This window comes from Bos mutus, chromosome 29 (assembly GCF_027580195.1).
Source record: "Bos mutus isolate GX-2022 chromosome 29, NWIPB_WYAK_1.1, whole genome shotgun sequence".
In the NCBI taxonomy this organism is placed as follows: Eukaryota; Metazoa; Chordata; class Mammalia; order Artiodactyla; family Bovidae; genus Bos; species Bos mutus.
The window spans coordinates 27297796-27325412 of NC_091645.1; the positions used below are offsets into that span (position 1 = coordinate 27297796).

General features: G+C 38.8%; 3 protein-coding genes across 3 annotated transcripts; 2 read left to right on the forward strand and 1 right to left on the reverse strand.

Moving 5' to 3' along the window:
• The first annotated feature begins 1579 nt into the window (after positions 1-1579).
• On the forward strand, positions 1580-2500 carry LOC102270131 (olfactory receptor 8A1-like). The gene has a single exon (XM_070365157.1). It carries the CDS (start codon positions 1583-1585, stop codon positions 2498-2500), a length of 918 nt encoding a protein of 305 aa, XP_070221258.1. The 5' UTR covers positions 1580-1582.
• Positions 2501-13490: 10990 nt separating this feature from the next.
• On the reverse strand, positions 13491-14432 carry LOC102273455 (olfactory receptor 8B12). The gene has a single exon (XM_005903944.2). The coding sequence runs from the start codon at positions 14430-14432 to the stop codon at positions 13491-13493; it is 942 nt and encodes a 313-aa protein (XP_005904006.2).
• An 11915-nt stretch (positions 14433-26347) lies between these two features.
• Positions 26348-27283, forward strand: LOC102270417 (olfactory receptor 8A1). The gene has a single exon (XM_005903933.2). The coding sequence runs from the start codon at positions 26357-26359 to the stop codon at positions 27281-27283; it is 927 nt and encodes a 308-aa protein (XP_005903995.2). The 5' UTR covers positions 26348-26356.
• Positions 27284-27617: the final 334 nt, after the last annotated feature.

Consider the following 27617-nt stretch of genomic DNA (forward strand, 5'->3'; position numbering starts at 1 on the left):
CAATCAATATCAACCTCTTCCTTGGGAGCTTTATGTTACTCAGTATAAACTGCTTTCAGTGCCACAGTTTCAAGCTACAAAACCATCTGATTGCAATAAACAAAAAGTTAAAGAAAAAATCTTTACTACCTTCAGGTGAATTTTGCCACCTGCTATAAACAGAGCACTCAGTGTCTAGCAAATGCCAGTTGGTCAGAATGACTGTAAGTCAGAACCTGACATATTATTTTTTAAAATCTCACCAGGTGACTTTTACGCATAACCAAAACTAAAAATAAGTATCCCAGGAACTCAGGTTCAATTAAAAATTAGGACAAACTCCAGATGCCTAATGAAACTTTATATTTGTATAACAATTGAGTATTTGGAAAATATTTCATACACATTATTCCAATACATTTTTTAATTTTGGAAATTGATATTGTAACTCCATTTAATTCTCAACTGTGGAAGCTCATTTGTCACTCAGTGATTGAAAGGGCTCTAACTACCAGCCCACACTATCTCAGCTTAGGATAAGGTAACCACATGTTTTCATTTTATGGGCAATATTTTGAGATTGCATAGATGCCAAGAGACTTTCTCTTTCTGGAGCAACATTCAACTGTAAACCTAGAAATAAAACACGAGAAACAGGAGGGTGTTAAAATCTCCAGGAGTGGCTGTTTTATCCCCACCTTCATATTCTTTAAACCTTGCAAAAAATTATCTGAATCCTAGAAAATATTAGGAGTAAGTAGCGTTAGTCACTCAGTCGTGTCTAACGCTTTGCAACCCCAAGGACTGTAGCCCACCAGGCTTCTCTGGATTCTCCAGGCAAGAATACTGGAGTGGGTTGCCATTCTCTTCACCAGGGAATCTTGCTGACCCAAGGATCAAACTTGGGTCTCATGCACTGCAGGAAGATTCTTTACTATCTGAGCCACCAAGGAAGAAGGAGTAAAGATACAAAACAGTTAGGAAAATGTGAATTCAAGATCACTCACTCAGGAACAGAAGCTGATACCTCCCCTTACCAGAAAGTCTCCTACACAGTCATTTCTCAGTATCTGCAGGAGCTGCTGTGCCATGTTCAACATTCTTATAAGTTTGGGGGAGAGTGGATACATGTATATGTATGGCTGAATCCCTCTGCTGTCCTCCTAAAACTATCACATTGTTAATTGACTATACTTCAATATAACATTTAAAAAAATTTTTTTTGTTGTTGGTATACTTGAATCTTTATTTAGTTTTATTTTATTTTTACTATTAAGGCTACTTGAACAAGGCAATGAAGAAACCCCAGAATTGAAAAGCAATTGATTTTTTTAATATAAATTTATTTATTTTAATTGGAGGTTAATTACTTTACAATATTGTATCGGTTTTGCCATACATCAACATGAATCTGCCACAGGTATACACGTGTTCCCCATCCTGAACCCCCCATGATATAATACAATGAAGACAGCCTTTCATGTCCTAGATGCTGTTGACTGAATCCTCAGATGTGTCTCCAACTGATACCAAAGGGCTGACTCTATACAACCTTTCACAGGCTCTTCTTTCTTATCTCCACAGGGTCCCCAAACAGAGGAGAATGGCTGCAGAAAACCAATCCACAGTGACAGAGTTCATTCTTGGAGGTTTAACAAATCGGCCAGAGTTCCAGCTCCCCCTCTTCTTCCTCTTCCTTGGGATTTACTTGGTCACCATGGTAGGGAACCTGGCCATGATAACCCTGATTTGTCTGAACGCTCAGCTTCACACCCCCATGTACTATTTCCTCAGCAACCTGTCCTTGGTGGATCTCTGCTACTCCTCTGTCATTACCCCTAAGATGCTGGTGAACTTTGTGTCAGGGAAGAACACCATCTCCTATGCAGGGTGCATGGCCCAGCTCTACTTCTTCCTGGTGTTTGTCATTGCTGAGTGTTACATGCTGACAGTGATGGCCTATGACCGCTACGTTGCCATCTACAGACCTTTGCTTTACAACATCATCATGTCTCATCGAGTCTGCTCCCTGCTGGTGGTTGGGGTCTATGCCATGGGGCTCATTGGCTCAACTATAGAGACTGGTCTCATGTTGAAGCTGTCCTATTGTGATTTTCTCATCAGTCATTACTTCTGTGAAATCCTCACCCTCATGACACTCTCTTGCTCTAGCACCTATGACATTGAGATGACAACTTTCTTTTTGGCTGGATTCAACATTGTAGTCACCAGCTTAACAGTCCTTGTTTCCTATGCCTTCATCATCTCCAGCATTCTCCATATCACCTCCACAGAGGGACGATCCAAAGCCTTCAGCACCTGCAGCTCCCATCTTGCAGCTGTGGGATTATTTTATGGGTCTTCTTCCTTCATGTACTTAAAACCCTCCACAGCTAGTTCCCTGGCCCAGGAGAATGTGGCCTCCATGTTCTACACCACAGTGATCCCTATGCTGAACCCTCTGATCTACAGCTTGAGAAATAAGGAGGTAAGGGCTGCCATCCAGAAAACTCTGAGGTGAAAACACTTTGAATGTAAATGTCATGATTTCTCAGGTTGAAAGTGGAATAGAAATATAGGGGAGAAACCCTCTAAAATTCATACGACACATGAATGGAGAAAAACTGCTTCTCAACATGTCTGAATGTTTTCCATCTTCCCTTTCTCCCTTTCACATCTCTCATGCCTCTCGTGTCTGCCTGCCCGTTTTGAGTTCATGTTTTATTCCTTTAGGGATAGTTTGTTTTTGGTTTTGTGTTTTTTGTTTTTGTTTTGTTTTGTTTTGTTTTGTTTTGCTTGTCTTTGGCCCTCTGATAAACATCTATCCATCTTGACTGGAACATAAGATAAATTAGAACTTTCAGCAATGAGTTTAAGAGGGTTGTTCATTGATTTCTCCTCTTCTATAAAGAATATATTATCCAAACTAATACTAATTTAAGCCTGTAGTACACATGACAAATGGAGGTGAATTTGAAAGTCACCAAGAAGTAGCAAATACTCTTTCTCAACCAGATTTGTCCGTTTTCTCTCTTATTATGCTGCCACTGTGTACTTATTGCTTCCAAAGTTATTTAAATATTCCTTTACTCAACTAATGCCATAATCACCATCATAACCATAGTATCATCATCACTACATCTAACACTTTTGGATGCTAGTCAACTGTTTGAGTGTTTTGCTAAATTATCTCATTTGAAACTTTGATTTAGAGAGGTTAAATAACTTTCTCCAGATGACACAGCTGGTAAACAATTAACACTGATATTCAAACCCACACCTCATCTTACCCACCCCCCGCCCCATCTCTTGGCCAAAGGTCTCTCTAGGCAGCTTATCAGTCTTGGCATAATCATAACCTCTCTGCTGCTGCTGCTAAGTTGCTTCAGTTGGGTCCGACTCTGTGCGATCCCATAGACAGCAGCCCACCAGGCTCCTCCATCCATGGGATTTTCCAGGCAAGAGTACTGGAGTGGGTTGCCATTTCCTTCTAACCTCTCAGTTTCAAACTTTTCCTGACAATACCTTTTTTGCCACTATTTTCCCACATCTCCCAGACAACCAAGGAATATTCAACATTCCTGTAGTCTTTTCTCCTTCCTCAATACTGACAGTCTGTAACTACAGTCAACCTGACTCAGTAAATCCAATCAGCATTAGATAAAATGCCTTCCACCATTTGATCAAAACAATATCAGGGATTCGTGTTAAAGAATTAATTCTCTTGCACAGCAAAAGATTTGTGGGCATTATTTTAATTGTAACTCATAATTATTTTAAGATAATAGTAAAATAATGATTAGTTTTTTGTCATTTTATTTTAGGTACAATACCTCATTCCTCACTCAGACATGGAAAAATGAATAATTCTGAGTTTCTCTGAGATTTAACACTCTGAGATTTAAATGCTCATAGTAATTTTTTTTGCTTTGATTAATAAATTGTCTATATTAGGTGTACAGAAAAACTGAGCAAATGATATGGAGATTTCCCATGTACTCTCTGACCCCATGCATGCACAGCTTCCTCCATTAACAACATCCTCCATGAAAGCAGTATATTTGTTAAGATAGATGAACACACACTGATGCATCACTATCATCCAAAGACCATAGCTGACATTAGGGTTCACTGTTGGTGTTGTGTATTGTGAGTTTGGACAACTATGTAACGACATATATTCATTATATGTATGAACACTGTACACTGGTCATTACTAGAGTCTCACTGTTCTAAAAACTCTGTGCTCTACCTGTTCATCCCTCCCCCTGCAGAATCCATGACAACCTTTGATCTCTTTACTGTTTCCTGTGTTCCTTGGTTTTGCCTCCTCCAGATTCCTGTAGATTTGACTTATATCACCTTGTACTGTGCATTTTAGTTTCCTCCGTATCTTTTTATAACTTGATAGCTTATTTCTTTTGAGCACTGAGTAATATTTTATTGCCTGGATATACCACAGTTTATTTTCCATTTACCAACTGAATGACATCTTGATCGTTTCTAAGTTTTGACAACTAAGAACACAGCATGAGGAGACAATTGTGCAGACATAGGTTTCAGCTCCTTTGGTTAAATACCAAAGAGCACAGTTTCTGGATTGTGTGATAAGAGTGTGTTTCGTTTGATAAGAAACTGCCAAACTGTCTTCCAACGTGACTGTGCCGTTTTCCATTCTCACCAGCAGTGCATGAATTCACGTTACTCTGCATCCTTACCAGCACATTCTAATAGGTGTGTAGTAGTGTCTCACTCTTGTTTCAACTTGCACTTCCTGATGACAAATGACGTGCAGTATCTTTTCATAGGCTTATTTGCCATCTGTATATCTTCTGTGTTACGTGTCTCCTAAGGTCTTGGGCCCATTTTTAATCAGGTTGTTTCTTTACTTTCCATATTTTTGTTGAAATATATTTGACATATAACATTGTGTGAATTTAAAGTGTACACATGTTAGTCTGATATATTTTATATGATTGCCATGATAGCAATAATTAGCACCTCTCTCAAGGAAGCCTGGCGTGCTACAGTCCATGGGGTCACAAACAGTCAGACACCACTGAGTAACTGAACAACAACAGCAACACATTATATAGTTATCAGTTCGTTTTAGCGGTTTAAATGAGTTTTATTCTCTTAGTAAGTTTGAGGACTGTAATACAACATTGTTGCCTATTTTCACTGTGTCGTACATCAGATCTCTAGGACTTATCTACCACTTACTGCAAGTTTGTACCTTAAACATATGTCCTATATCCCTACCCACCACCCCCCAAGTAACCACCATTTTACTTCTACAAGTTTGATGTTTTTAGATTCCACCTGTAAGTGATATGCAGTATTTGTCTTTCTTTGGCTGACTTACATTATTTAGCATAATATACTCAAGGTTCATCCAAACTTTGTAGTAAATATTTTAGATAACAGTTCTTTATCACATATATCTTTTGCAAATATTTTCATGTAAACTACAGCCTGTCTTTTCATCCTCTTGACAATGTCCTTCTACAGAGTAGAAATTTTTAATTCTATTGAAGTCCAGCTTCTCAATTCTTTGTTTTATAAATCATTCTTTTCATCTTGTACCTAAAAGATCATTGCCACACCCAAGGTCATCTAGATTTCTCCAGTTACCTTCTAGGAACTTTACAGTTTTGTAGTTTACATTTAAGCTTGAGATATTTTAGGTTAGTTTTTGTGAGCAATGTGAACTCTTGTGTGATTCATTTTCTTACATGTTGTACGGAACCATTCTTTAATAACATTATCTTGGCTCAATTGTTCATTTTCTTTTTTCTTTACAAAAGTCAGTTTTCAATGATCAGTCGTCTATATTTATGTGGGTCTATTTCTAGGATCTCTATTCCATTGATCTCTTTGTCTAGCCTGCCTAAAATACACGATTACTATCACTTTAGATCAATAGTAAGTCATGATATTGAGTAGTGTCAGTCCTCCAACTTTTAATTCAGTTCTACTTCTTCAGTGTGCATTGGCAATTCTGAGTCTTTTGCATCTCTGTATAAACTTTGTAATCAGTTTGTCATTATCTACAAAATACCCTGCTGGGACTTTGACTGGAATTGTATAGAATCTATAGATCAAGTTCGGAAGAAAGTGAAATCGTGACAATGTCAAGTCTTCAGGTTCACACACATGGAGTAACTCCATTAATTTTGTTATTCTTTCAGTTATTTCATCAGCATTTGGTAGTTTTCCTCATAAAGATTTTGCACATATCTTGTTAGATTTATTCTGAAGTATTTCATTTTGTGTGGTGCTAATGTAAATGGGATTGTGTTTGTAACTTTAAATTCTACATGGTCTTTGCTGATACAGGAAAGCAATTGACTTCTGTATGTTAACTTACATCCTTATTATAATCACTTTTGGTTTCAGGAGTTTTCTTATTGATTCTTTTAGATCTTCTGCATGACAATTATGCCATCTATGAAGAAAGACAGTTTTATGTCTCTCTTCCCGATCTGTATACATTTTCTTTCCTTTTCTTGTCTTACTGATTACCTAGGGCCAATACTATATTGAAAAGCAGTCATGAGAGGGACATCCTTGCCTTGCTCCTAATCTTAGTGAGGAAGTTTCAAGTTTTTCATCATTAAGTATGATGTTAACTTTAGGTTTTGTGTAGGTGTTCTTTTTCCAGTAGAGAAAGTTCCTCTTTACTGTTAGTTTACAGACAGTTTTTATCATGCATGAGTTTTGGACTTTGTCGAATGCCTTTTCTGCATCCATTGGTGTGATCATGTGATTTTTCTTCCTTAAACTATTTATCTGTTGAATTACATCAACTGATTTTTAAATGCTGAAACAATCTTGCACAACTGGAAAAAATACCACTTAGTCATAGTGTATAATTTTTTTCTATATTGTTGGATTCTATTTGCTGATATTTTGTTGAAGATTTTTGCATCTGTGTTTATGAGAGAGATTAGTCTATAGTTTTTGTTAGTTTTTCTTATATACTGTCTTTGTCTACTTTTGGATGTAAGGTAATGTTGACTTCATAGAATGTTCTTAGAAGTAATTACTCTGCTTATATCTTCCAAGAGAAATTTTAGAGAATGCATATCATTTCTTTTTAAAATATTTGCCAGAATTCACCATTGAACATATGTAAGCCTGGATGGGATGGCAACAGTGGGCTGGTGCTAAGGTGCTTAGTTGCTCAGTCATGTCCAACTCTCTGTGCCCTCATGGACTGCAGCCTGCCAGGCTCCTCTCTTCAAGACATTCTCTAGGCAAGAATACTGGAGTGAGTAGCCATTTCCTTCTCTAAAGGATCTTCCCAACCCAGGGATCGAACTCAGGTCTCCTGCATTGCAGGAAGATTCTTTACCATCTGAGCCACCAGGAAAGCCACCAGAGTGGGCTGGAGTAGAGTATTTCCTTTTCTTTACATAGAAGGGTAAACCCAGCTGAAGCTTTCCCCTGTGGCCTGCCAGGCCTGTGAGGAAAAGTCTTGTAATCATTTATGCTCCAGTTCAAAAGATCACACATAGATATTTGCTTGGAGCATGACTCCTCAGCTTCAAGGGTCTATTCAGACCTATACTATGAGTCCATTCTCATATGTGATGTGTTGGAGTGATGTGTTCACTCCAAGGGGAGATCAGGCAGAAACTGTATGCAGGGGATGAGGATGAGAACTGAGCACGTGGACTGGAGGTGTTTATGCTGTGTATGTGTCAGCCCTCACATTTTAAGAGGAGTGGAAATGAGGAGGAGTGAGAATAAGCCATGGCCCATGGGCATGTGCCTAAGAACAGGGTGGCTCTCCCTGAGCAACTGCCTTTGGCTTGGAACTTCAAAGCATCTTAGGATTCTAATCAGGCCTTCCAACGTTGTTAAAGTAGTTTGTCCAGGTAGGAAATGAGAACATAATTCATTTAACACCATATTAGGTTTATTTTTTATTTACTTTTTATTGTGGTTAAAAAAAACACACCCATAACATAAAATTTACTACCTTAATATGCACTTTAAGTGCATAGCTCAGTTCAGCAGTGTTAGCTATGTGTACACTGTTGTGAAAAAGATCTCTGGAAATTTTTCATCTTGTGAGTCTGAAACTCTATTCCCGTTACGCAACAACTCTCCTTTTCTTCCTCCCTGCAGCCCCTGGTAACTACCATTCTACTTCTCTTCTTATGAATTTGACTATTTCAAATAGCTTATCTAAGTGGAATCATACAATATTTGTCTTTTTGTGGCTGGCTTATTTCACTTAGCATAATATTCTCAGGTTCATCCATTGTAGCATTATGGCTGGATTTCCTTACTTTTTCAGGATGAATGTTTATTTCATTGTATGTATGTATCAAATTTTGTTTATTCATTCATCATTGATGGACATATGGGTTGCTCCCACCTCTTAGCTATTGTGCACACTGCTGCATGAACATTGGTATGCAAATCCTACTTTCAATTCTCTTAGATATATTGCAGAAGTAGGATACTGGGTCTTATAGTAGTTCTTTTTTTTTTTTTAACTCTACAATATTGTATTGGTTTTGCCATCCATCAACATGCATCTGCCATGGGTGTACATGTGTTCCCCATCCTGAAGCCCCCTCCCACCTCCCTCCCCATACCATCCCTCTGGGTCTATTTTTTATTTTTTTAGGAACTTCCCTACTGTTTTCTATAGTGGTTACTTGCCTAGGTCCAGCCCCAGCTGATCCAGGGAGTTCGAGGCAGGAACGGCGTCAGCGAGGATCAAGATACAATAGCTTCAATTAGATATTAATTAGAGGTGTAAAGAGTAATAGAATGAGGATAGCTCAGTAGGAGAATTCAGTGGAGAAAAGAGGCTGAGTAGCTTGGTTTACGTGGGAGACCAATAAAACTTCAAGACAAGAAGTTTGCACCACTTACGCAGGCCTCAGGCATCCTTCCGTTCTCCCAAAGGAGAGGAGACACTGAGGCCTCCCCTGTTGGATCTTAGAAGCCCAGGCAAAATTTGTAAGCTTGGTGGGTTCCGCACTCTAGATGGAGACTCAGCCAGAGTTTGAGAGAGAGAGTGACATGGGGAGACCAGTATTTCGAGAAACTGATCCCAATTCTTTATTTTCCATGGTCTACTTTTATACACTGAGATGTTATGCAAAAGTCACGTGGGGTCAGCAGTCCTGACTTTTATCAAAGTCAGGTGCTTCATACAAATGTATACAGAGGTCTTAGGGGTGTTACATCATCTTCTGGCCAGGGGGCCTGCTGACAATTTATGACCCTCTCCTTGTGACAGTGGTCAGTCAACCAGGACACTTATTTCTCCAGGGGTGATTATTCTTAAAAAAGACTCCACCTTCCGAAGGTACCAGATAAAGTTACATTCCTATAGGGTGAGGGTGTAGTGGGTTTTAATTAAGGAAAGAATTTACTTAGCCTAGGGTCTAACGTGATTAATATCAAAGGTTAATACTTATTTCTTCTATATATTCATTAATGTATGTAAGGGCAGGGGATGTGGAGACTTAGCAAATATCATACCTTAATGCACAGGTGGAATCTAGAAGAATGGTACAGGTGATCATACTTGCAAAGCAGAAGTGAAGACACAGATGTAGAGAATGACGTATAGATACCAAGGAGGAAGGTGGCGATGAGAGGAATTGAGAGATTGGAAATGACACATATACACTGTTGAAACTCTGTGTAAATACATAACTAAGGAGAACTGATTGTGTAGTACAGGGAACTCAGTGCCCTGTGGTGACCTAGATGGGAAGGAAATCCAAAAAGGAGGAGGATATATGTATAGCTGATTCACTTTGCTGTATGGTAGAAACTAACATAACATTGGAAAGCAAGTATACTACAATAAAAATTAATTATAAAACTAAATAAAATAGACAGCCAACAAGAAACTACTATATAGCACAGGGAACTCTCCTCAATACTCTGTAATAGTCTAAACAGATAAAGAATTTGAAAAAGAATAGATAGATGTGTACATGTTACTGAATCACTTTGCTCTACACCTGAAATTAAAGCAACACTGTTAATCATCTCTACTCCAATATAAAATAAAAATTAAAAAATAAACTGATTTTCTATTAATACAAAGAGTAAAATAAAATAAAATCTTTGTATGATAATTACACAACTGTGATTACATTAAAAGCCACTAAATGGAAAAAAAATATCTACTCCACATGTGTTTGTTGTGAGAATCAGTTAGAAACAGTAGCAATTACCCAAGAGAAGCTCTTCTCAAAGCAGAAGCATGACAGGGCAAGTCCTACCTTGCAAACGCATCCCTTGCACCTGCTTACATCGCATCTGCTAATATCTGATTGACCAAAATGGCTCACGTGTCCTAGCTGACCATCAGTGAGGCAGAGAAATATATGCTACCTAAAGACGCTTACTCCTTGGAAGGAAAGTTATGACCAACCTAGACAGCATATTCAAAAGCAGAGACATTACTTTGCCAACAAAGGTCCGTCTAGTCAAGGATCTGGTTTTTCCTGTGGTCATGTATGGATGTGAGAGTTGGACTGTGAAGAAGGCTGAGTGCCGAAGAGTTGATGCTTTTGAACTGTGGTGTTGGAGAAGACTCTTGAGAGTCCCTTGGACTGCAAGGACATCCAAACAGTCCATTCTAAAGGAGATCAGTCCTGGGTGTTCATTGGAAGGACTGATGCTAAAGCTGAAACTCCAATACTTTGGCCACCTCATGTGAAGAGTTGACTCGTTGGAAAAGACTCTGATGCTGGGAGGGATTTGGGGGCAGGAGGAGAAGGGGACGACAGAGGGTGAGATGGCTGGATGGCATCACCGACTCGACAGACATGAGTTTGGGTGAACTCTGGGAGTTGGTGATGGACAGGGAGGCCTGGCATGCTGCAATTCATGGGGTCGCAAAGAGTTGGACACGACTGAGTGACTGAACTGAACTGAACTGAACTGAAAATGAAACCATGGCAAGGTGTAGATACATAATACTACTAACTGACAGAATTCTGACCAATAATGCAAACTTCCACACTGAAGCATAGTCATCCCTAAGCATCTGCAAAGGATTGGTCACAGGACCCACCTTGGATAACAAAATCTGCAGGTGCTCAGGTCCCATAATCAGTGTTTCAACACTCTCAGTTTTATAACTTCACCTTTGATCTGTGTCAACTAAATGGCAAACCCCATCACTCATCCAAAGTTGCCTTTTCCCCAAAAGAGAATCTTTCTCAAGAAAAACTCACAAGACAGTGAATCCTCAGCTCTTAACATGCTAGCACTTTTCCGAAAAACCTTCCTTTATCTCTAACACATCACTGAGATCAAAGTGTTCTGATGTATTCTGGACCACTTCACTCAATGTTGTAGATAGATAAACCAGTAGAGAGGAAGGCTGTGTTTCCCACACATGCCTGCATGAAAAGATCAGTGTAATCTATAGTGCCTTAAAATTCTGTGGAAATGGCCTCTTTTAATAGTCTGCTGCTTTTAGTACTACCTTGATAACTAACTAGATCCCCAAATTATTTACTTCTTCATTAGAACTTACACTTAGTTGAGTATCTTGAGCCAGAGTTTTACATCACAGCTGAAATGCCCAAAATAATCCTTAGGAAAAAATTATGAAATCTGACTCTCCTAGTCTTGAAATAATGTCTGAAACTTTCCACTCAGCATCTTTCTAACTATTAAACCTATAGAAGTTCATAATCACTAGGCCAGTTCCTGCAGCTGCCATGCATAACAAGGAATTACCATGCTTCACCTAGTATCTCAGACTTACATACTTGCCACCCCCACAACACAATTTTAACAAAGCTCTATTGTCATTGGTCAAAATGCAATATTCAAAAATGACTTGTTGTGAAGTAAATTAAATTACTGTAAGCAGAATCAGGCTTTAATATGCTGATCAGTTCAGTTCAGTTCAGTCACTCAGTCATGTCCGACTCTTTGCGACCCCATGAATCACAGCACGCCAGGCCTCCCTGTCCATCACCAACTCCCAGAGTTCACTCAAACTCATGTCCATCGAGTTGGTGATGCCATCCAGCCATCTCATCCTCTGCTGTCCCCTTCTCCTCCTGCCCCCAAATCCCTCCCAGCATCAGAGTCTTTTCCAATGAGTCAACTCTTCACATGAGGTGGCCAAAGTATTGGAGTTTCAGCTTTAGCATCAGGCCTTCCAATGAACACCCAGGACTGATCTCCTTTAGAATGAACTGGTTGGATCTCCTTGCAGTCCAAGGGACTCTCAAGAGTCTTCTCCAACACCACAGTTCAAAACCATCAATTTTTTGGCGCTCAGCTTTCTTCACAGTCCAACTCTCACATTCATACATGACCACTGGAAAAACCAGATCCTTGACTAGACGGACCTTTGTTGGCAAAGTAATGTCTCTGCTTTTCAATATGCTATCTAGGTTGGTCATAATTTTCCTTCCAAGGAGTAAGCGTGTTTAATTTCATGGCTAGAGTCACCATCTGCAGTGATTTCGGAGCCCAAAAAAATAAAGTCTGACCCTGTTTCCACTGTTTCCCCAACTATTTCCCATGAAGTGATGGGACAAGATGCCATGATCTTAGTTTTCTGAATGTTGAGCTTTAAGCCAACTTTTTCACTCTCCTCTTTCACTTTCATTAAGAGGCTCTTTAGTTCCTCTCCACTTTCTGCCATAAAGGTGGTGTCATCTGCATATCTGAGGTGATTGATATTTCTCCCAGCAATCTTGATTCTAGCTTGTGCTTCTTCCAGCCCAGCGTTTCTCATGATGTACTCAGCATTATAAGTTAAATAAGCAGGGTGACAATATACAGCCTTGATGTACTCCTTTTCCTATTTGAACCAGTCTGTTGTTATCATACTTAAAAATGAAATCTGCAAAGGCAGCAACAAAGTGAAGCAAGAAAGCATAGCATAAAGGAAAACAAAGTAAATTGGAATTCAAGGGACTTGATTCCAGTCCCAACTGTGGCACCAGTTAGCTGTATGGGCCTGGAAAACATATAATACTTCTAATTCTCCAACATCTGTTATTGAGGAGATTAGTTTAAATTATATATAAATTATAAATTTAATGGGTTACATATAATTTAACCCATTCAAAATTAAATTATCAATAATTGCAGAAAGTTTTCATAAAATAGTCTTGGAACACTAAAGGTGGGTCAAGGGACATGTAAAATAGGTCTGTACTAAACATTGATCTAAACGTAAACCAGTCCAGGTTTGAGGCACGATACTGGATGCTTGGGGCTAGAGCACTGGGACGACCCAGAGGGATGGTATGGGGAGGGAGGAGGGAGGAAGGTTCAGGATGGGGAACACATGTATACCAGTGGCGGATTCATTTTGATATTTGGCAAAACTAATAAAATTATGTAGAGTTTAAAAATAAAATAAAATTTAAAAAAAAAAGAAAAAAAAAGACTTAAAGCTCCCTTTCTATATAAAAGGGGAAAAAAACTGGAATTTGCATTCTTCATTGAAAACACTGATAAACAAAGCATTGTATCTTTTTCTCCAAATATTACTCCTTTCTCAAGAAATTAATTTTCCCCAAGGTTTTCCTCAGGGCAGCTTTGACACCCTTGTTCCTCAAACTATATATCAGTGGATTTAACATGGGCACCACAATGGTATAGAACAGGGACGACACTTTCCCTTGGTCAAGGGGCAAAACGGAAGGTGGTTTGAGATACACAAAAGCCCCAGAACCAAAGAAAAGGAAAACCACAATTATGTGGGAGCTGCATGTACTGAAAGCTTTGGACCTGCCCTCAGTGGAGTGAATGCGGAGAATGCTGGAAAGGATTAGAGCATAAGAGACGGAGATGGTGACAATGGGCATTCCAATGTCGATAGCCACAAATATGAAGACCACCAGTTCATGCACATAAGAGCTAGTACAGGAGAGCTCAAGGAGAGGTGGGATGTCACACATGAAATGATTGATGAGGTTGTCAGCACAGAAGATCAGGCTTGCTATGCTTCCTGTGTGGGCCATGGCCCCTGAAAACCCCATCACATACACACCCAACAAAAGCAGTAAACAGACCTTAGGAGACATGGTGACTGTGTACACCAGTGGCTTACAGATAGCCACATAGCGGTCATATGCCATCGCTGACAGGACGAAGGACTCAGAGATGACAAAGAAGCAGAAGAAAAACAGTTGAGTCAAACACTCTGCATGCAAGATGCTGTTCTTCCTTGAGACAAAACTCATCAGCATTTTGGGAGTGATGGTAGTGGAGTAACAGAAGTCTATTAAGGAGAGGTTGAAGAGGAAGAAGTACATGGGGGTGTGCAGGTGCGAGTTCAACCCAATCAGTGTTATCAAGCCCAGGTTCCCCACTACGGTGACCATGTAGAAACCTAGAAACAGGAGAAAGAGGGGGATCTGGAGTCCTGGCTGGTCTGTTAAGCCTGCGAGGATGAATTCTGTCATTGAAGTGTTCTCAGCTGCCATTCTCCCCTGGAGAAAATCCGGTCCATGGGGGAAAGAAAAGAGACCCGCTTAGAAACAAGACCACCAACCTCCCAGTACCCACTGTCCATTCCTGAGAATGGAATCCACAGAGATATTTGAGCTCTAGTATGGAAGGAAGGTTTCTACTGTTTGCTATGGACCTACCTCATAACCCTAGTGTCTTTCACTTCCAGAGGACAATAAAGAGGCTAGACTAGGCCTCCAGAGTGAGAACTGGCACTACTTGAGAAAGCAAAAAGCAGAAAACTCATTCAAAAGTAAGATAGATATCTTTTAGATCTTTAAGTCAGTCCATTTTCTGTGTCCCCTCTCTCCTGCCTCTGTTTCAGTTGCTGACACTTGGGGACTTTCCCAGGAAAGAATCTTGACTGGCAGAAGACACTCTGACTTCTCAGAGCTCCCACCTCTGGGTCACTGCTATCACATCAAAAAAGTGGGGTGATATTTTTTCCAAAATCTCCTAACTCTAGTGGCCTTAGGTTTAATGATAATATTTTAAGCTAGCACTTATTAAGTGGTTACTTACGTGTACGAAGAGCTATGTGACTATATTTTTATCCTCATTTTGTAGATGAGACAACTGAGTTAAGTAACTCATCCAAGTCCCAAAACTGCTGAGTAGCAGCCAGAAGGTGAACTTGGGCAGTCTGCCTCTCACGGTTTGCACTGGTAACCACCACATTACATGACTGACCAGGCACACACTCACTTTCCTTTGGTGTAGAACTGTAATGCTATACTTCAGTGTCTCTTGTCCACAATGGTCCTGGGAAGAAAATGACCACATCAATAGAAGAGGACAGCTTTGAGTTCAGAACTCTCTCCTCCCAGTCTGCTCCAGAGAATCATAACTTCTCATTTATCTTGTATCTCTTTCTGTCTTGAAGAGCTTGATTTCCAATTACTAACTTCCCAAAACACCCTCCAGCTACAACGAAGAATATTGTGCCCTTTCCTGACTCGTGGATAACAGGAGAATAGGCAGTTTTATTAGGATTGTAGATCTCAATGACTTGATTATTTAGAAACTCCCTCAAGACCATTTTCTGAGAGATTATTTTCCCAGAGGAAGAAATGTTTGCTTATACCCTTGATAGTGCTTAATTTGGCTTCTAGAGACAGTTTCTTTCAACAAACACTGATCTGGTACAATTAAGAGAAAAATCACTGTGATAAAAATGGCTGTCATCACCATTTCTTGAATATCCAATACTGTGCATAACACAAATCCTTTACACTGAGTTCTGGCTACCAAGATCGAAAACACCATACACATATATTATTTATTTCTCACAATAATAATATTCATTTTAAAGGTAAGTTGCTCAGAGGGACATTGTGTTTCAGAGCCCACATGCCTGGATCTATCTAACTCCAGGTACTTATTTTGTAATCACTAGTTTAAACTTCCTTCCGGTGAGAGCTGCTGAAATCCATAAAGCAATGTCCCTGCCTTCACAAATCTGGCAGTCTGTTGGAAAGTAACAAATATGCAATGACTTTAATAAAAACAAGAAGTGTATCAAGGAAATAGTAACACCAAGGGCTATATATACTCATAAAATTTAGGGTAGGACACTCAATAATGTATTTATATTCCAATTTATTTCAGGAAGAACTGCACTGTATCTAGTTTTAACAAGGAAATTTTTGTGATTCCCTGCCCTTATCTTCTCAAGGGGTGTAAATTTAATGGTAACAAAGAATCTCTATCAGGTAACTGCTTTCAACTTCTGCCAGGAGCAGCCTTTCTCTGAATTAAAACTCCCTTTGGCTGTCCCTGCCTTCCACCCACTTTTTTTTATATATATAAGTTTTTTTTCTGTTTATTTATTTTACTTTACAATATTGTATTGGTTTTGCTATACATTGACTTGAATCCGCCATGGGTGTACGTGTGTTCCCCATCCTGAACCCCCCTCCCACCTCCCTCCCCATCCCATCCCTCTGGGTCATCCCAGTGCACCACCCACTTTTCATCGAATGCTCCTCTCTATTGACTTCCCAGCTTCTCAGGCTCACAGACTGAATCCTGTTAGATAAGATTCCCAGTGCAGTGATACATCCAAATTTGTTCTTCCTCTCTGGTTTGTTTCTGTCTTTATCTTCTCCTCCCCAACACAAACTTCTGCCTTGTCAAAAATTGTTTATCCTTTGTCTTGATCTTTCCATCTTTTCTTACTTTCTTTAATATCAAGCTTACATACTCAGAATTTTGACCTGAAAAGACTCAGGAAATTACCAAATCCAGTGTTTCACAAACATGGCTAAGCACCACAATTTCCTAGAGTGTTTATTAAAAAGAAATTCTGAGACAAGTGAGGGAAATTAAGAGATATAAACTTCCAGTTGCAAAATAAATGAGTCGTGGGTATAAAATGTACAGTCTGGGGAATATATAAGATAACTATACTATCTTTGTATAGTGACATATTGTAGCTCGACTTACTATAGTGATCACTTTGAAACATACAGAAATATCAAATCACCATGTGGTGTAACAGGAGCTAACATAGAGTTGTAGGTCAGTTACTCTTCCAAAATCAACAAACTCATAGAAAAAGAGATCAGATTTATGGCCCCCAGAGGCAGGGGCTGGGGCAAGGAGTGGGGGTAGAGATGGATGAAGACAGTCAAAAGGTACGAAGTTCCAATTATAAGATGAGTAAGTATTAGGAATATAATGTACAGTATGATAAATAAAATTAACACAGCTGAATGTTATATATGAAAGTTGAAAGTAAATTCTGAGTTCTCATCACAAAAATTTTTTTTCCTATTTCTTTAATGTCATATCTATATGAGATGATAATTATCTATAGTGATGATAAGTTATCACTAAATGTATTATAATAATAATTTCATAATGTAAGTCAAATAAGTATGCTGTACACCTTAAATATATACAATGCTGTATGTTAGTTATAGCTCAATCAAACTAAAAGAAGGAAAAAGGAAAAATTCTGGGCTCCACCCACATCCTCTGAATCAGCATGTCTGTGGGTATAAATGGCAGCCATATTTTTAAACCTTCTCTAGTGGTTCCAATGCCAGAAACTTGCATATCCACAGAACTGATACTTATCCACATCTTAGAGACACAGAGAAGACCCAAGGGAGTAAAGCCAGTTGCCCAGGGTCACAGATCTAGTTCACATCTCCAGGTTTCCAGCCTCTCCTGGTCCATGTTTCCATATGACCTTCAGCTTGGCAGGCACACAAAGAACAAGCTATAGTAATCAGACTTCTGATTTCAAGTATAGCAGAACAGCTATTATCACACTTACCCTGTGACCATAAGCAACTATCAGACTGGAGATAATATAAAGCAACTATCTGCAAGCTTTGGGAAGCAGACAGCACAGAGATGAAATTCTTGAGAGAAGGCAAGAATGTAAGGTGACTGACACATTCATCCTAACTTTCTCCCTAATGACAATTTCCAAACAAAGCATAGTGAAGTGGAACCCAAGCAAATTACAACAGTCTGTACGAGTAGAATAAATAAAGATCAATGCTCAAGGATGCTAAGATAGCTGAAATTTGTGGGGCAAAGTATGGAGATGAAGAACCCAAAGATAAAGACCTCCAGGCATTTGCATACCAGGAATTAGGATGAGATCTGAAACTGATACCTTCGAAGTAAGAGCTAGTCTTCAGACTAAGGGCAAAACTGAACTGGATCCATCTTTGCAAAGCCTGAATTCAGATCTCAACAGGATCGAGGTGATCTAGTAAATTACCTGCAGCCAAGGACAAACTCGAACATTCTGTAGAGAAGAATAACATGATCTACAGTCTGTACAGTATATTCCTGATGTCCATCATCATAAAATGAAAAATTACTATAAATACAAAGAAGCAGGAAATTATGACCCATTATCAAGAAATAGAGCTGTTATAGGATTCCAGAAATCCTACTCCTGGGCATATATCCAAAGAAAACCATAATTTAAAAAGATATATGCACCCTAATGTTCATTGCAGCACTATTTACAATAGCCAGAACATAGAAGCAACCTAAATGTCCATCAAAAGAGGAATGGATAAAGAAGATTTGGTATAAACAAACAATGGAATATTACTCAGCCATAAAAAGAATGAAACAATGCCATTTGCAGCAACACGGATGGACTTAGAGAGTGTCATACTGAGGAAAATACATCAGAGAAGTATAAGTATCATATGATGCTTTTCATGCATGGAACCTTAAAAAATGGTAAAATGAACTTATGTAAAAGCAGAAATAAAGTCACAGATGTAGAAAACAAGCTTCTGGTTACTGGGGGGAAGCAGGATGGGGGGAATAAACTGGGAGATTGGGATTGACATATATACACACTACTACATATAAAAGAGATAACTAATAAGGACCTGCTGTATAGCATGGGGAACAATACTCAACAATTTGTAATGACCTATATGGGAAAAGAATCTAAACAAGAGTGCTGTACATATACACTTTGTTTCCTTTGCCGTACCCCTGAATCTAACACAACATTGTAAATCAACTATACGCCAATAAAAATTTTAAAAGAAACAGGAAAATGTGACTCATAATCAAGAAGAAAAAATATTCAGTAAAATCAGATCCACATGTGACCTGAATGTTGCTATTAGCAAAGACTTTAAAGTAGCTTCTCTGATTATTTAGTATTTAAATTTAGTTGAAAGAAATACAAAATTAACTAACAAATGGCAAATTCCAACAGATCTATTAAAACAGTAAAAATAAAGGAGATTTTTCCAAAAAATTCAAAACTGAAAAATACAGTATTGGAAATTAAAAATTCATTAGGTTGACTTAATAGCAGGCTCAGCACAGCCAAAGAAAGTTTTGCTAAAAGCAAAACAGAACAATGGAAATTATCATACTAAAATGCAGATAGAAAAACGATAAAGACCACAGCAACCATAGACTTTAGAACAATGTCAACATATGTGTAATCAGAGTTTCAAATGGTGGGTTAGGTGAGAATTGGAGTAAATAGAATATTTTTAAAGATTATAGATGAAAATTTCCATGATTTCATGAAATAATGAACCCACAGAATTTTTTTTAAAAGCCCAGAATTGGTTTTAGATTATCTTATTTACAAAGCAGAAATAGAGACACAGACACAGAAATATGTCTGAATGTATGGATACCAAGAGGGAGTGGTGGGATGAATTAGGATTTGGAATATATACATTATTGACAGTATGTCTAAAATAGATAACTAATGATAACCTAACTGTGTAGCACAGGGAACTCTATTCTGTGCTCTATGGAGACCTAAATGGGAAAGAAATACAAAAAACAGGGGATACATAATGTATACACAGAGCTGATTTACTTTGCTGTACAGTAGAAACTAAACATTATAAAGTAACTATACCTCAATAAAATTTTCTAAGTGCTTAAGATGGTAAAATGTATGCTATATGTTTTTACCACAACAAAAACTGAAGCAGTTTCTGTTCTTTCCTAGGAAAAAATAGCCCAGGAAACCATAAGCAATATGAATATAAAATACACCACACCTAAGCATATCATACTTATACCAATGAAAACCAAAGAAAAGAGAAAAAGTCTAAAAGCAATCATGATAGAGGGGACATTGCTTTCAGAGGAGCAAAAAATATAACTGATCTGTTACTTAAAAACATAAGTCAAAGAACATTGAAATTACATCTTTAAAACTGAAAGAGAAAAATCAGTTCCATATTCTATTTGTGGTAGCATATTCTTCAAAAATAAAAAAGAGAGAAAAAATCTCAAACAAATTAAAGGTGAAAGAATTTGTCCACAATAAACCCTACACTACCAAAAAAAAAAAAAAATGAGGGGCAGGAGGGATCAGTTCAGTTCAGTCGCTCAGTAGTGTCTGACTCTTTGCAACCCCATGGACTACAGCACACCAGGCCTCCCTGTCCATCACCAACTCCTGGAGTTTACTCAAACTCATGTCCATTGAGTCGGTGATGCTATCAAACCATCTCATCCTCTGTTGTCCCCTTCTCCTCTCGCCTTCAATCTTTCCCAGCGTCAGGGTCTTTTCAAATGAGTCAGGTGGCAAATATTGGAGTTTCAGCTTCAGCATCAGTCCTTCCAATGAACATTAAGGACTGATTTCCTTTAGGATGGACTGATTGGATCTCCTTGCAGTCCAAGGGACTCTCAAGAGTCTTCAACACCACAGTTCAAAGACATCAATTCTTTGGCACTCAGCTTTCTTTATAGTTCAGTTCTCATACCCATACATGACTACTGGGTAAACCATAGCCTTGACTAGACAGACCTTTGTTGGCAAAGTAATGTCTCTGCTTTTTATTTATTTTTATTTATTTATTTATTTATTTTTTAACTTTACAATATTGTATTGGTTTTGCCATATATCAACATGCTTTTTAATATACTGTCTAGGTTGGTCATAACTTTTCTTCCAAGGAGTAAGCATCTTTTTATTTCATGGCTACAGACACCATCTGCAGTGATTTTGGAGCCAAAAAAAAATAAAGTCTGACACTGTTTCCACTGTTTCTCCATCTATTTGCCATGAAGTGATGGGACCAGATACCATGATCTTTGTTTTCTGAATGTTGAGCTTTAAGCCAACTTTTCCACTCTCCTCTTTCACTGTCATCAAGAGGCTTTTCAGTTCCTCTTCACTTTCTGCCATAAGGGTGGTGTCATCTGCATATCTGAGGTGATTGATATTTCTCCCAAAAATCTTGATTCCAGCTTGTGCTGCCTCCAGCCCAGTGTTTCTCATGATGTACTCTGCATATAAGTTAAATAAGCAGGGTGACAGTATACAGCCTTGATGTACTCCTTTTCCTATTTGGAACCAGTCTGTTGTTCTGTGTCCAGTTCTAACTGTTGCTTCCTGACCTGCATACAAATTTCTCAAGAGGCAGATCAGGTGGTCTGGTATTCCCATCTCTTTCAGAATCTTCCACAGTTTATTGTGATCCAGACAGTCAAAGGTTTTGGCATAGTCAATAAAGCAGAAATAGATGTTTTTCTGGAACTCTCTTGCTTTTTTGATGATTCAGCGGATGTTGTCAATTTGATCTCTGGTTCCTCTGCCTTTTCTAAAACCAGCTTGAACATCTGGAAGTTCACGGTTCACATATTGTTGAAGCCTGGCTTGGAGAATTTTGAGCATTACTTTGCTAGTGTGTGAGATGAGTGCAATTGTGCAGTAGTTTGAGCATTCTTTGGCATTGCCTTTCTTTGGGATTGGAATGAAAACTGACCTTTTCCAGTCCTGTGGCCACTGCTGAGTTTTCCAAATTTGCTGCCATATGGAGTGCAGCACTTTCACAGCATCATCTTTTAGGATTTGAAATACCTAAATTACCTTGAAAGAAAAAGTTTAATTTTAAAAATCTCATTATAGTCATTTTCATAGGTAATTTATTACTGAATGCATCTTTGAGAAGTGCATATTCTTATAAACATATTTCCCTTATAAATGAGAATATATGGAAAAGAGTTCTCATTAATTGGGCACAAAAGTAATAGCAGTCTGCAGTGTTGAAATTTGTTATTTGATATTGGAATACAGTCTTATTAATATAGTCTACATTCTTGTTTCCCTCATCCTCCTGCCATTCTACACTGTCAGGCTACAGATGCTAAAGCAGAGTGACAAATTTAGCATTCCTTATCAATTAACATTTCTTTAGTGAAATTATTGTTTTTAACACAAATATTCCAATATGTTTTTTAAATGTTTTAAAATAAACATTTCAAGTCTAGTTGATTATGTCTTATGGTGAATAACTAATAATGAGTAATTTTCCTAATGATAGTGACTGTTGATGATGAAGGCAATGACCGAGATGGTTGTGGCTGTGGTGGTAGTGGTGGCGATGATGATGATGGAGTTATTGGTGGTAAATTCTTTAAATAGAAGCATTAAGTACTAAGTTTCTCAAGCAGCAAGTTGACTTCCCCAATAAAAGGAAAATTAACACATCTGGGGGAAAGGAAAAAAACAAACAAACAAACATGGTTCCCAGCACAGCTGTAAACCAAGACTCTAATTGCTCTTTACTGAGAACTCCAGTCTCTGAAGTGACTACATCCCAGGAGAAGGTCCACCTATATATGTAAACAGACTCCCCCCAAGTTTCCCAATCCCAGGCACCTATTATTCATGATAGCTCTGGCCCCTTTGAGTAAATTTAGGACTAGATATAAATCTAAATGGTCCTCTCATTTCCTGACATTTATTTCCTGACTGTTGAAACCAAGTCATTCACTAATATTTCCAGGAGATTATCTTTCATTTTTCCTTAGCACAGGTACTTAATTATGATTTAAAGCAACTGTATCAGAAAAGTATTTCTTTCATAAACTCCTATATCTATTGAGGCTATTTTCAACCATATGTTTACCTTCACCTCTAAGTAATTTTTCTTTGTGTGCCGTGTTCTTATGGGCAGCAATCCTGAGCCTCTGATGGTCTGCTAGAACTGGAGGTAATAATTGTGGTGACTGATATTAAGTATGGGGTCATATTTTCCTATTTTATATTATTAGATGATATGGGAATCAATAACTAAGTCAATGCTGTCTAGGATTTTCCCATCTGCACTACACTCGATGAAAGCTGTTTACTGTACTGATCTGTGAAGCACTATGATTTCTGATAATGGTATATTCTAGGTGGATTTTCTATGTTCTTAATATTTTAAGAGGTGGAAACTGATTAGAAGGGCATATATAGATATGATATTTTCTATCTGTTGTTGCTACCTAGGGGAATTTTTCTTCTTTGTAACAAATGAAAATAATATCTAAAAATCTTAGCTACCTCTGACAATAGTTATTATGAAGTTAACAATTGAACCACCAATAAAATAACATTTAAAGTTTTCAGTGCAATGTAGCTTTTCTTGTCTTTATCCCACATCTTAAGAATTTAAAGACTCTTATACCTCTTGAGTGGAGGAGGAAATGGCAACCCACTCCAGTGTTATTGCCTGGAAAATCCCAGGGACGGGGGAGCCTGGTGGGCTGCCATCTATGGGGTCACACAGAGTCGGACATGCCTGAAGTGACTTAGCAGCAGCAGGGAAAGGCTGTATACTGTCACCCTGCTTACTTAACTTATATCCAGAGTACATCATGAGAAACGCTGGGCTGGAAGAAGCCCAAGCTGGAATCAAGATTGCCAGGAGAAATATCAATCACCTCAGATATGCAGATGACACCACCCTTATGGCAGAAAGTGAAGAGGGACTAAAAAGCCTTTTGATGAAAGTGGAAGAAGAGAGTGAAAAAGCTGGCTTAAAGCTCAACATTCAGAAAACAAAGATCATGGTATCTGATCCCATCACTTCATGGCAAATAGATGGGGAAACAGTGTCAGACTTTACTTTTTAGGGCTCCAAAATCACTGTAGATGGTGATTGCAGCCATGAAATTAAAAGACGCTTACTCTTTGGAAGGAAAGTTATGACCAACCTACATAGCATATTCAAAATCAGAGACATTACTTTGCCAACAAAGGTCCATCTAGTCAAGGATCTGATTTTTCCAGTGGTCATGTATGGATGTGAGAGTTGGACTGTGAAGAAAGCTGAGCTCCGAAGAATTGATGCTTTTGAACTGTGGTGTTGGAGAAGACTCTTGAGAGTCCCTTGGACTGCAAGGAGATCCAACCAGTCCATTCTAAAGGAGATCCTAGTGCCAGACTTATTACTGTTATAAGAATCAAATGAGACAGCGTATTTAAAGCACTTACATTAGAAGCAGGTTAAAAATGTTTATATATATATATATATATATATGCTTATACACGTGTATAATATATATATGTATGTGTATAGGTATATATATAGATATATATATACACTTATATACATGTATGGAGTAGGAAATGGCTACCACTCCAGTATTCTTGCCTAAGAATTTCTGGAACAGAGAAGCCTGGCAGGCCACAGTCCATGCAGTCACAAAGAGCTGGACAAAACTGAGTGACTGAGCACAATACACATGTAAGTACATATATGCATCAAAAAATCTAAAATGATAGCCTTGACTGCTGCTAGCCTCCAAGGAGCAAGAAAGTGATATTGTATTTTTGCTTATTTGTGTTTCTGATTTTCTACAATGCACATATACGGCCTTGATAACTTTTTTAAATGCATCTGAAACTGACAATAAAATCTATCCACTATGTCCAAAATTCAATATATTAAGTTTACTAAGTAATAATAAAGTGCTACACACAAAATAACCTACAGCAAAGCGACACAGTTCACTGACAATGCAACACACTGGTAGTCAGAAGTCTGAGGTTTTAGACCCAGTTCTGTGTCTTGCTTGGCTTTATGACTTAGGGTAGTTGAATTTTTAGCCTTCGTTTTCCTAGAGAGGAGGGAAATTATAGCATTTGTATTTTTTATATGCTGTGCACAAGCTAACGCATCCAGTGTAAAGCACATTCCACCACAACATTGCTCCGAGCTGTAGGTGTGCAGATTTCTAAGGCTACACACTTGGGCCAGGGGAAGAGCTCAAGATCAGAGGAAAGCAAGTCCTTGATAATTAGGAAGCCTCAGGAAAGTCACTGTTGTCTGGTACTGTGGTTTTCTTAATGTGAACATGGGTTTAAAACTTGTGCTCTTAGATATATTCATTCACATACCCAAGACTTGTGGGACAAGTTAATGAGACTGACCTCGAAGAGCATTATACAAAAGATACTAACTGTATAAGTAAGCAATTAAAACAGTGCAAATTTAAGGGTTTTAGCTTAAGAAAGACCTGTCAGAGAAGGGATATCTATAGATATACTCAGCAATGATAATCCATGCTTCTTACAGAAGCATGTCTATAATTTCAGTACTTTGTCATTAAGGAGATAATGGGGCCATGATTTGATATTATGATCTAAAAATAGATCTAATAATAATAATATTGAGATCTTACTCTAGACTATAGTAGGTAACTATAGAGGTTTGTCATCAGGCTTCATGATAGATGAATTTTCATGAGAACCTCTCATTAAAAAGTGAGTGGAAAGCAGCCATCAACACTTTTTAAATGCTCCAGGTGGTTATAAATACAAGAAATGGAATTGCCTTGGGCATGATTTGATAAAAATCTAAGAACAAATTCCAGACACCCAATGACAACTCACATTTTTATAGGAACTGACTTTTTGAAAAAAATATTTCTAATTATGCAATATCCCATACTACTTTTGCAACCAACTTTGGAATTAGTATTACTATTATTAATATATTCATCTTTCAGTTACAGAAATTTACCTTTAACTAAAAGATACTGATATGGTAACCCTTTCATCCTAGTACTGCATCAATTTGAGATAAGTATTCATATGTTCAAAATAAATGAATATTTAAGACTTGCATAGACCACAGGGAAATTTCATTTGTGAAGCAAATACATCTCCAACTACAAAATATGAATTCTACTGCTTATTACGTACATGATTGAAGTTTTCAGACTTGAGCCTGCATCAGCCTTTCCTGGAGACAGTATGATACACAGATCACTGCATCCCATCCCAGAGTTCCTGACTTCGTAGGTCTGGGGTGAGGCCTGAGAATCTGCATATCTGATGTCTTCAAGTGACGCCAATGATGCTGGCCCAGGGACTGGACTTTAAAACTCACTACTCTAGGATATTTCAGAAATGTGCATATTGTAAAAGTTCTCGATCTTGCCCCCTTTTCCTCTCATCTCCATGATCTTTGAAATACCTAGGGTCTGGTCTTCCTCCCAAAAAACAGCAGGATGAGGAAGCACTCATCAGAAAGAATCCCAGGATCGCTCAGCTGGCCTGAGATGCACAAACTAGCTTGACCAAGCAAAACATGATGTGGGCTTTCACAGAGATCTTCATTTGTGTCCCCACAGGACACCCAGCCAGAGGAGAATGGCAGAAAATCAATCCACAGTGATAGAGTTCATTCTTGGAGGTTTAACAAATCGGCCAGAGCTCCAGCTCCCACTCTTATTCCTCTTCCTTGGGATCTACTCAGTCACCGTGATAGGGAACCTGGGCATGATAACCCTGATTTGTCTGAACGCTCAGCTTCACACCCCCATGTACTATTTCCTCAGCAACCTGTCCTTGGTGGATCTCTGCTACTCCTCTGTCATTACCCCTAAGATGCTGGTGAACTTTGTGTCAGGGAAGAACACCATCTCCTATGCAGGGTGCATGGCCCAGCTCTACTTCTTCCTGGTGTTTGTCATTGCTGAGTGTTACATGCTGACAGTAATGGCCTATGACCGCTATGTTGCCATCTGCAGACCTTTGCTTTACAACATCATCATGTCTCATCGAGTCTGCTCCCTGCTGGTAGCTGGGGTCTATGCCATAGGATTCATTGGTTCAACCATAGAGACTGGCCTCATGTTGAAACTGTCCTATTGTGATTTCCTTATCAGTCATTACTTCTGTGACATCCTCCCCCTCATGATGCTCTCTTGCTCTAGCACCTATGACACTGAGATGACAGTCTTTGTTTTGGCTGGATTTGACATTGTAGTCACCAGCTTAACAGTCCTAATTTCCTATGCCTTCATCCTGTCCAGTATCCTTCACATCAGCACCACAGGCGGAAGGGCCAAAGCCTTCAGCACATGCAGCTCCCATCTTGCTGCTGTGGGGATGTTTTATGGAACAACTGCCTTCATGTACTTGAAACCCTCCACGGCCAGTTCCCTGGCCCAGGAGAACGTGGCCTCCGTGTTCTACACCACAGTGATCCCCATGCTGAACCCCCTGATCTACAGCTTGAGGAATAAGGAGGTGAAGGCTGCCATGCAAAAAACTCTGAGAGGAAAAATGTTTTGATACAAATGTTATTATTCTTTTTCAATTTTAAAAATAAGTTGCTAGGGATCCCAGAGGGAAGCCCCTGAATGCTCACCCACCCAGAATGGGAAACTCTCCCTTCTCTGCATGGCTGGGTGACTGCACCTGCCTCTTTCCTTCTTCCTTCGCCCCTCCTCTTTCTCTACTCTCATTTCTATATGAAGCTGCTGCTAAATTGCTTCAGTCGTGTCCGACTCTGTGCGACCCCATAGATGGCAACCCACCAGGCTCACCTGTCCCTGGGATTCTCCAGGCAAGAACACTGGAGCGGGTTGCCATTTCCTTCTCCAATGCATGAAAGTGAAAAGTGAAA

Excerpts from the sequence above, each read along its gene's own strand:
- LOC102270417 (XM_005903933.2), top strand. The coding sequence starts at position 26,357 with ATGGCAGAAAATCAATCCACAGTGATAGAGTTCATTCTTGGAGGTTTA.
- LOC102270131 (XM_070365157.1), top strand. The coding sequence starts at position 1,583 with ATGGCTGCAGAAAACCAATCCACAGTGACAGAGTTCATTCTTGGAGGT.
- LOC102273455 (XM_005903944.2), bottom strand. The coding sequence starts at position 14,432 with ATGGCAGCTGAGAACACTTCAATGACAGAATTCATCCTCGCAGGCTTA.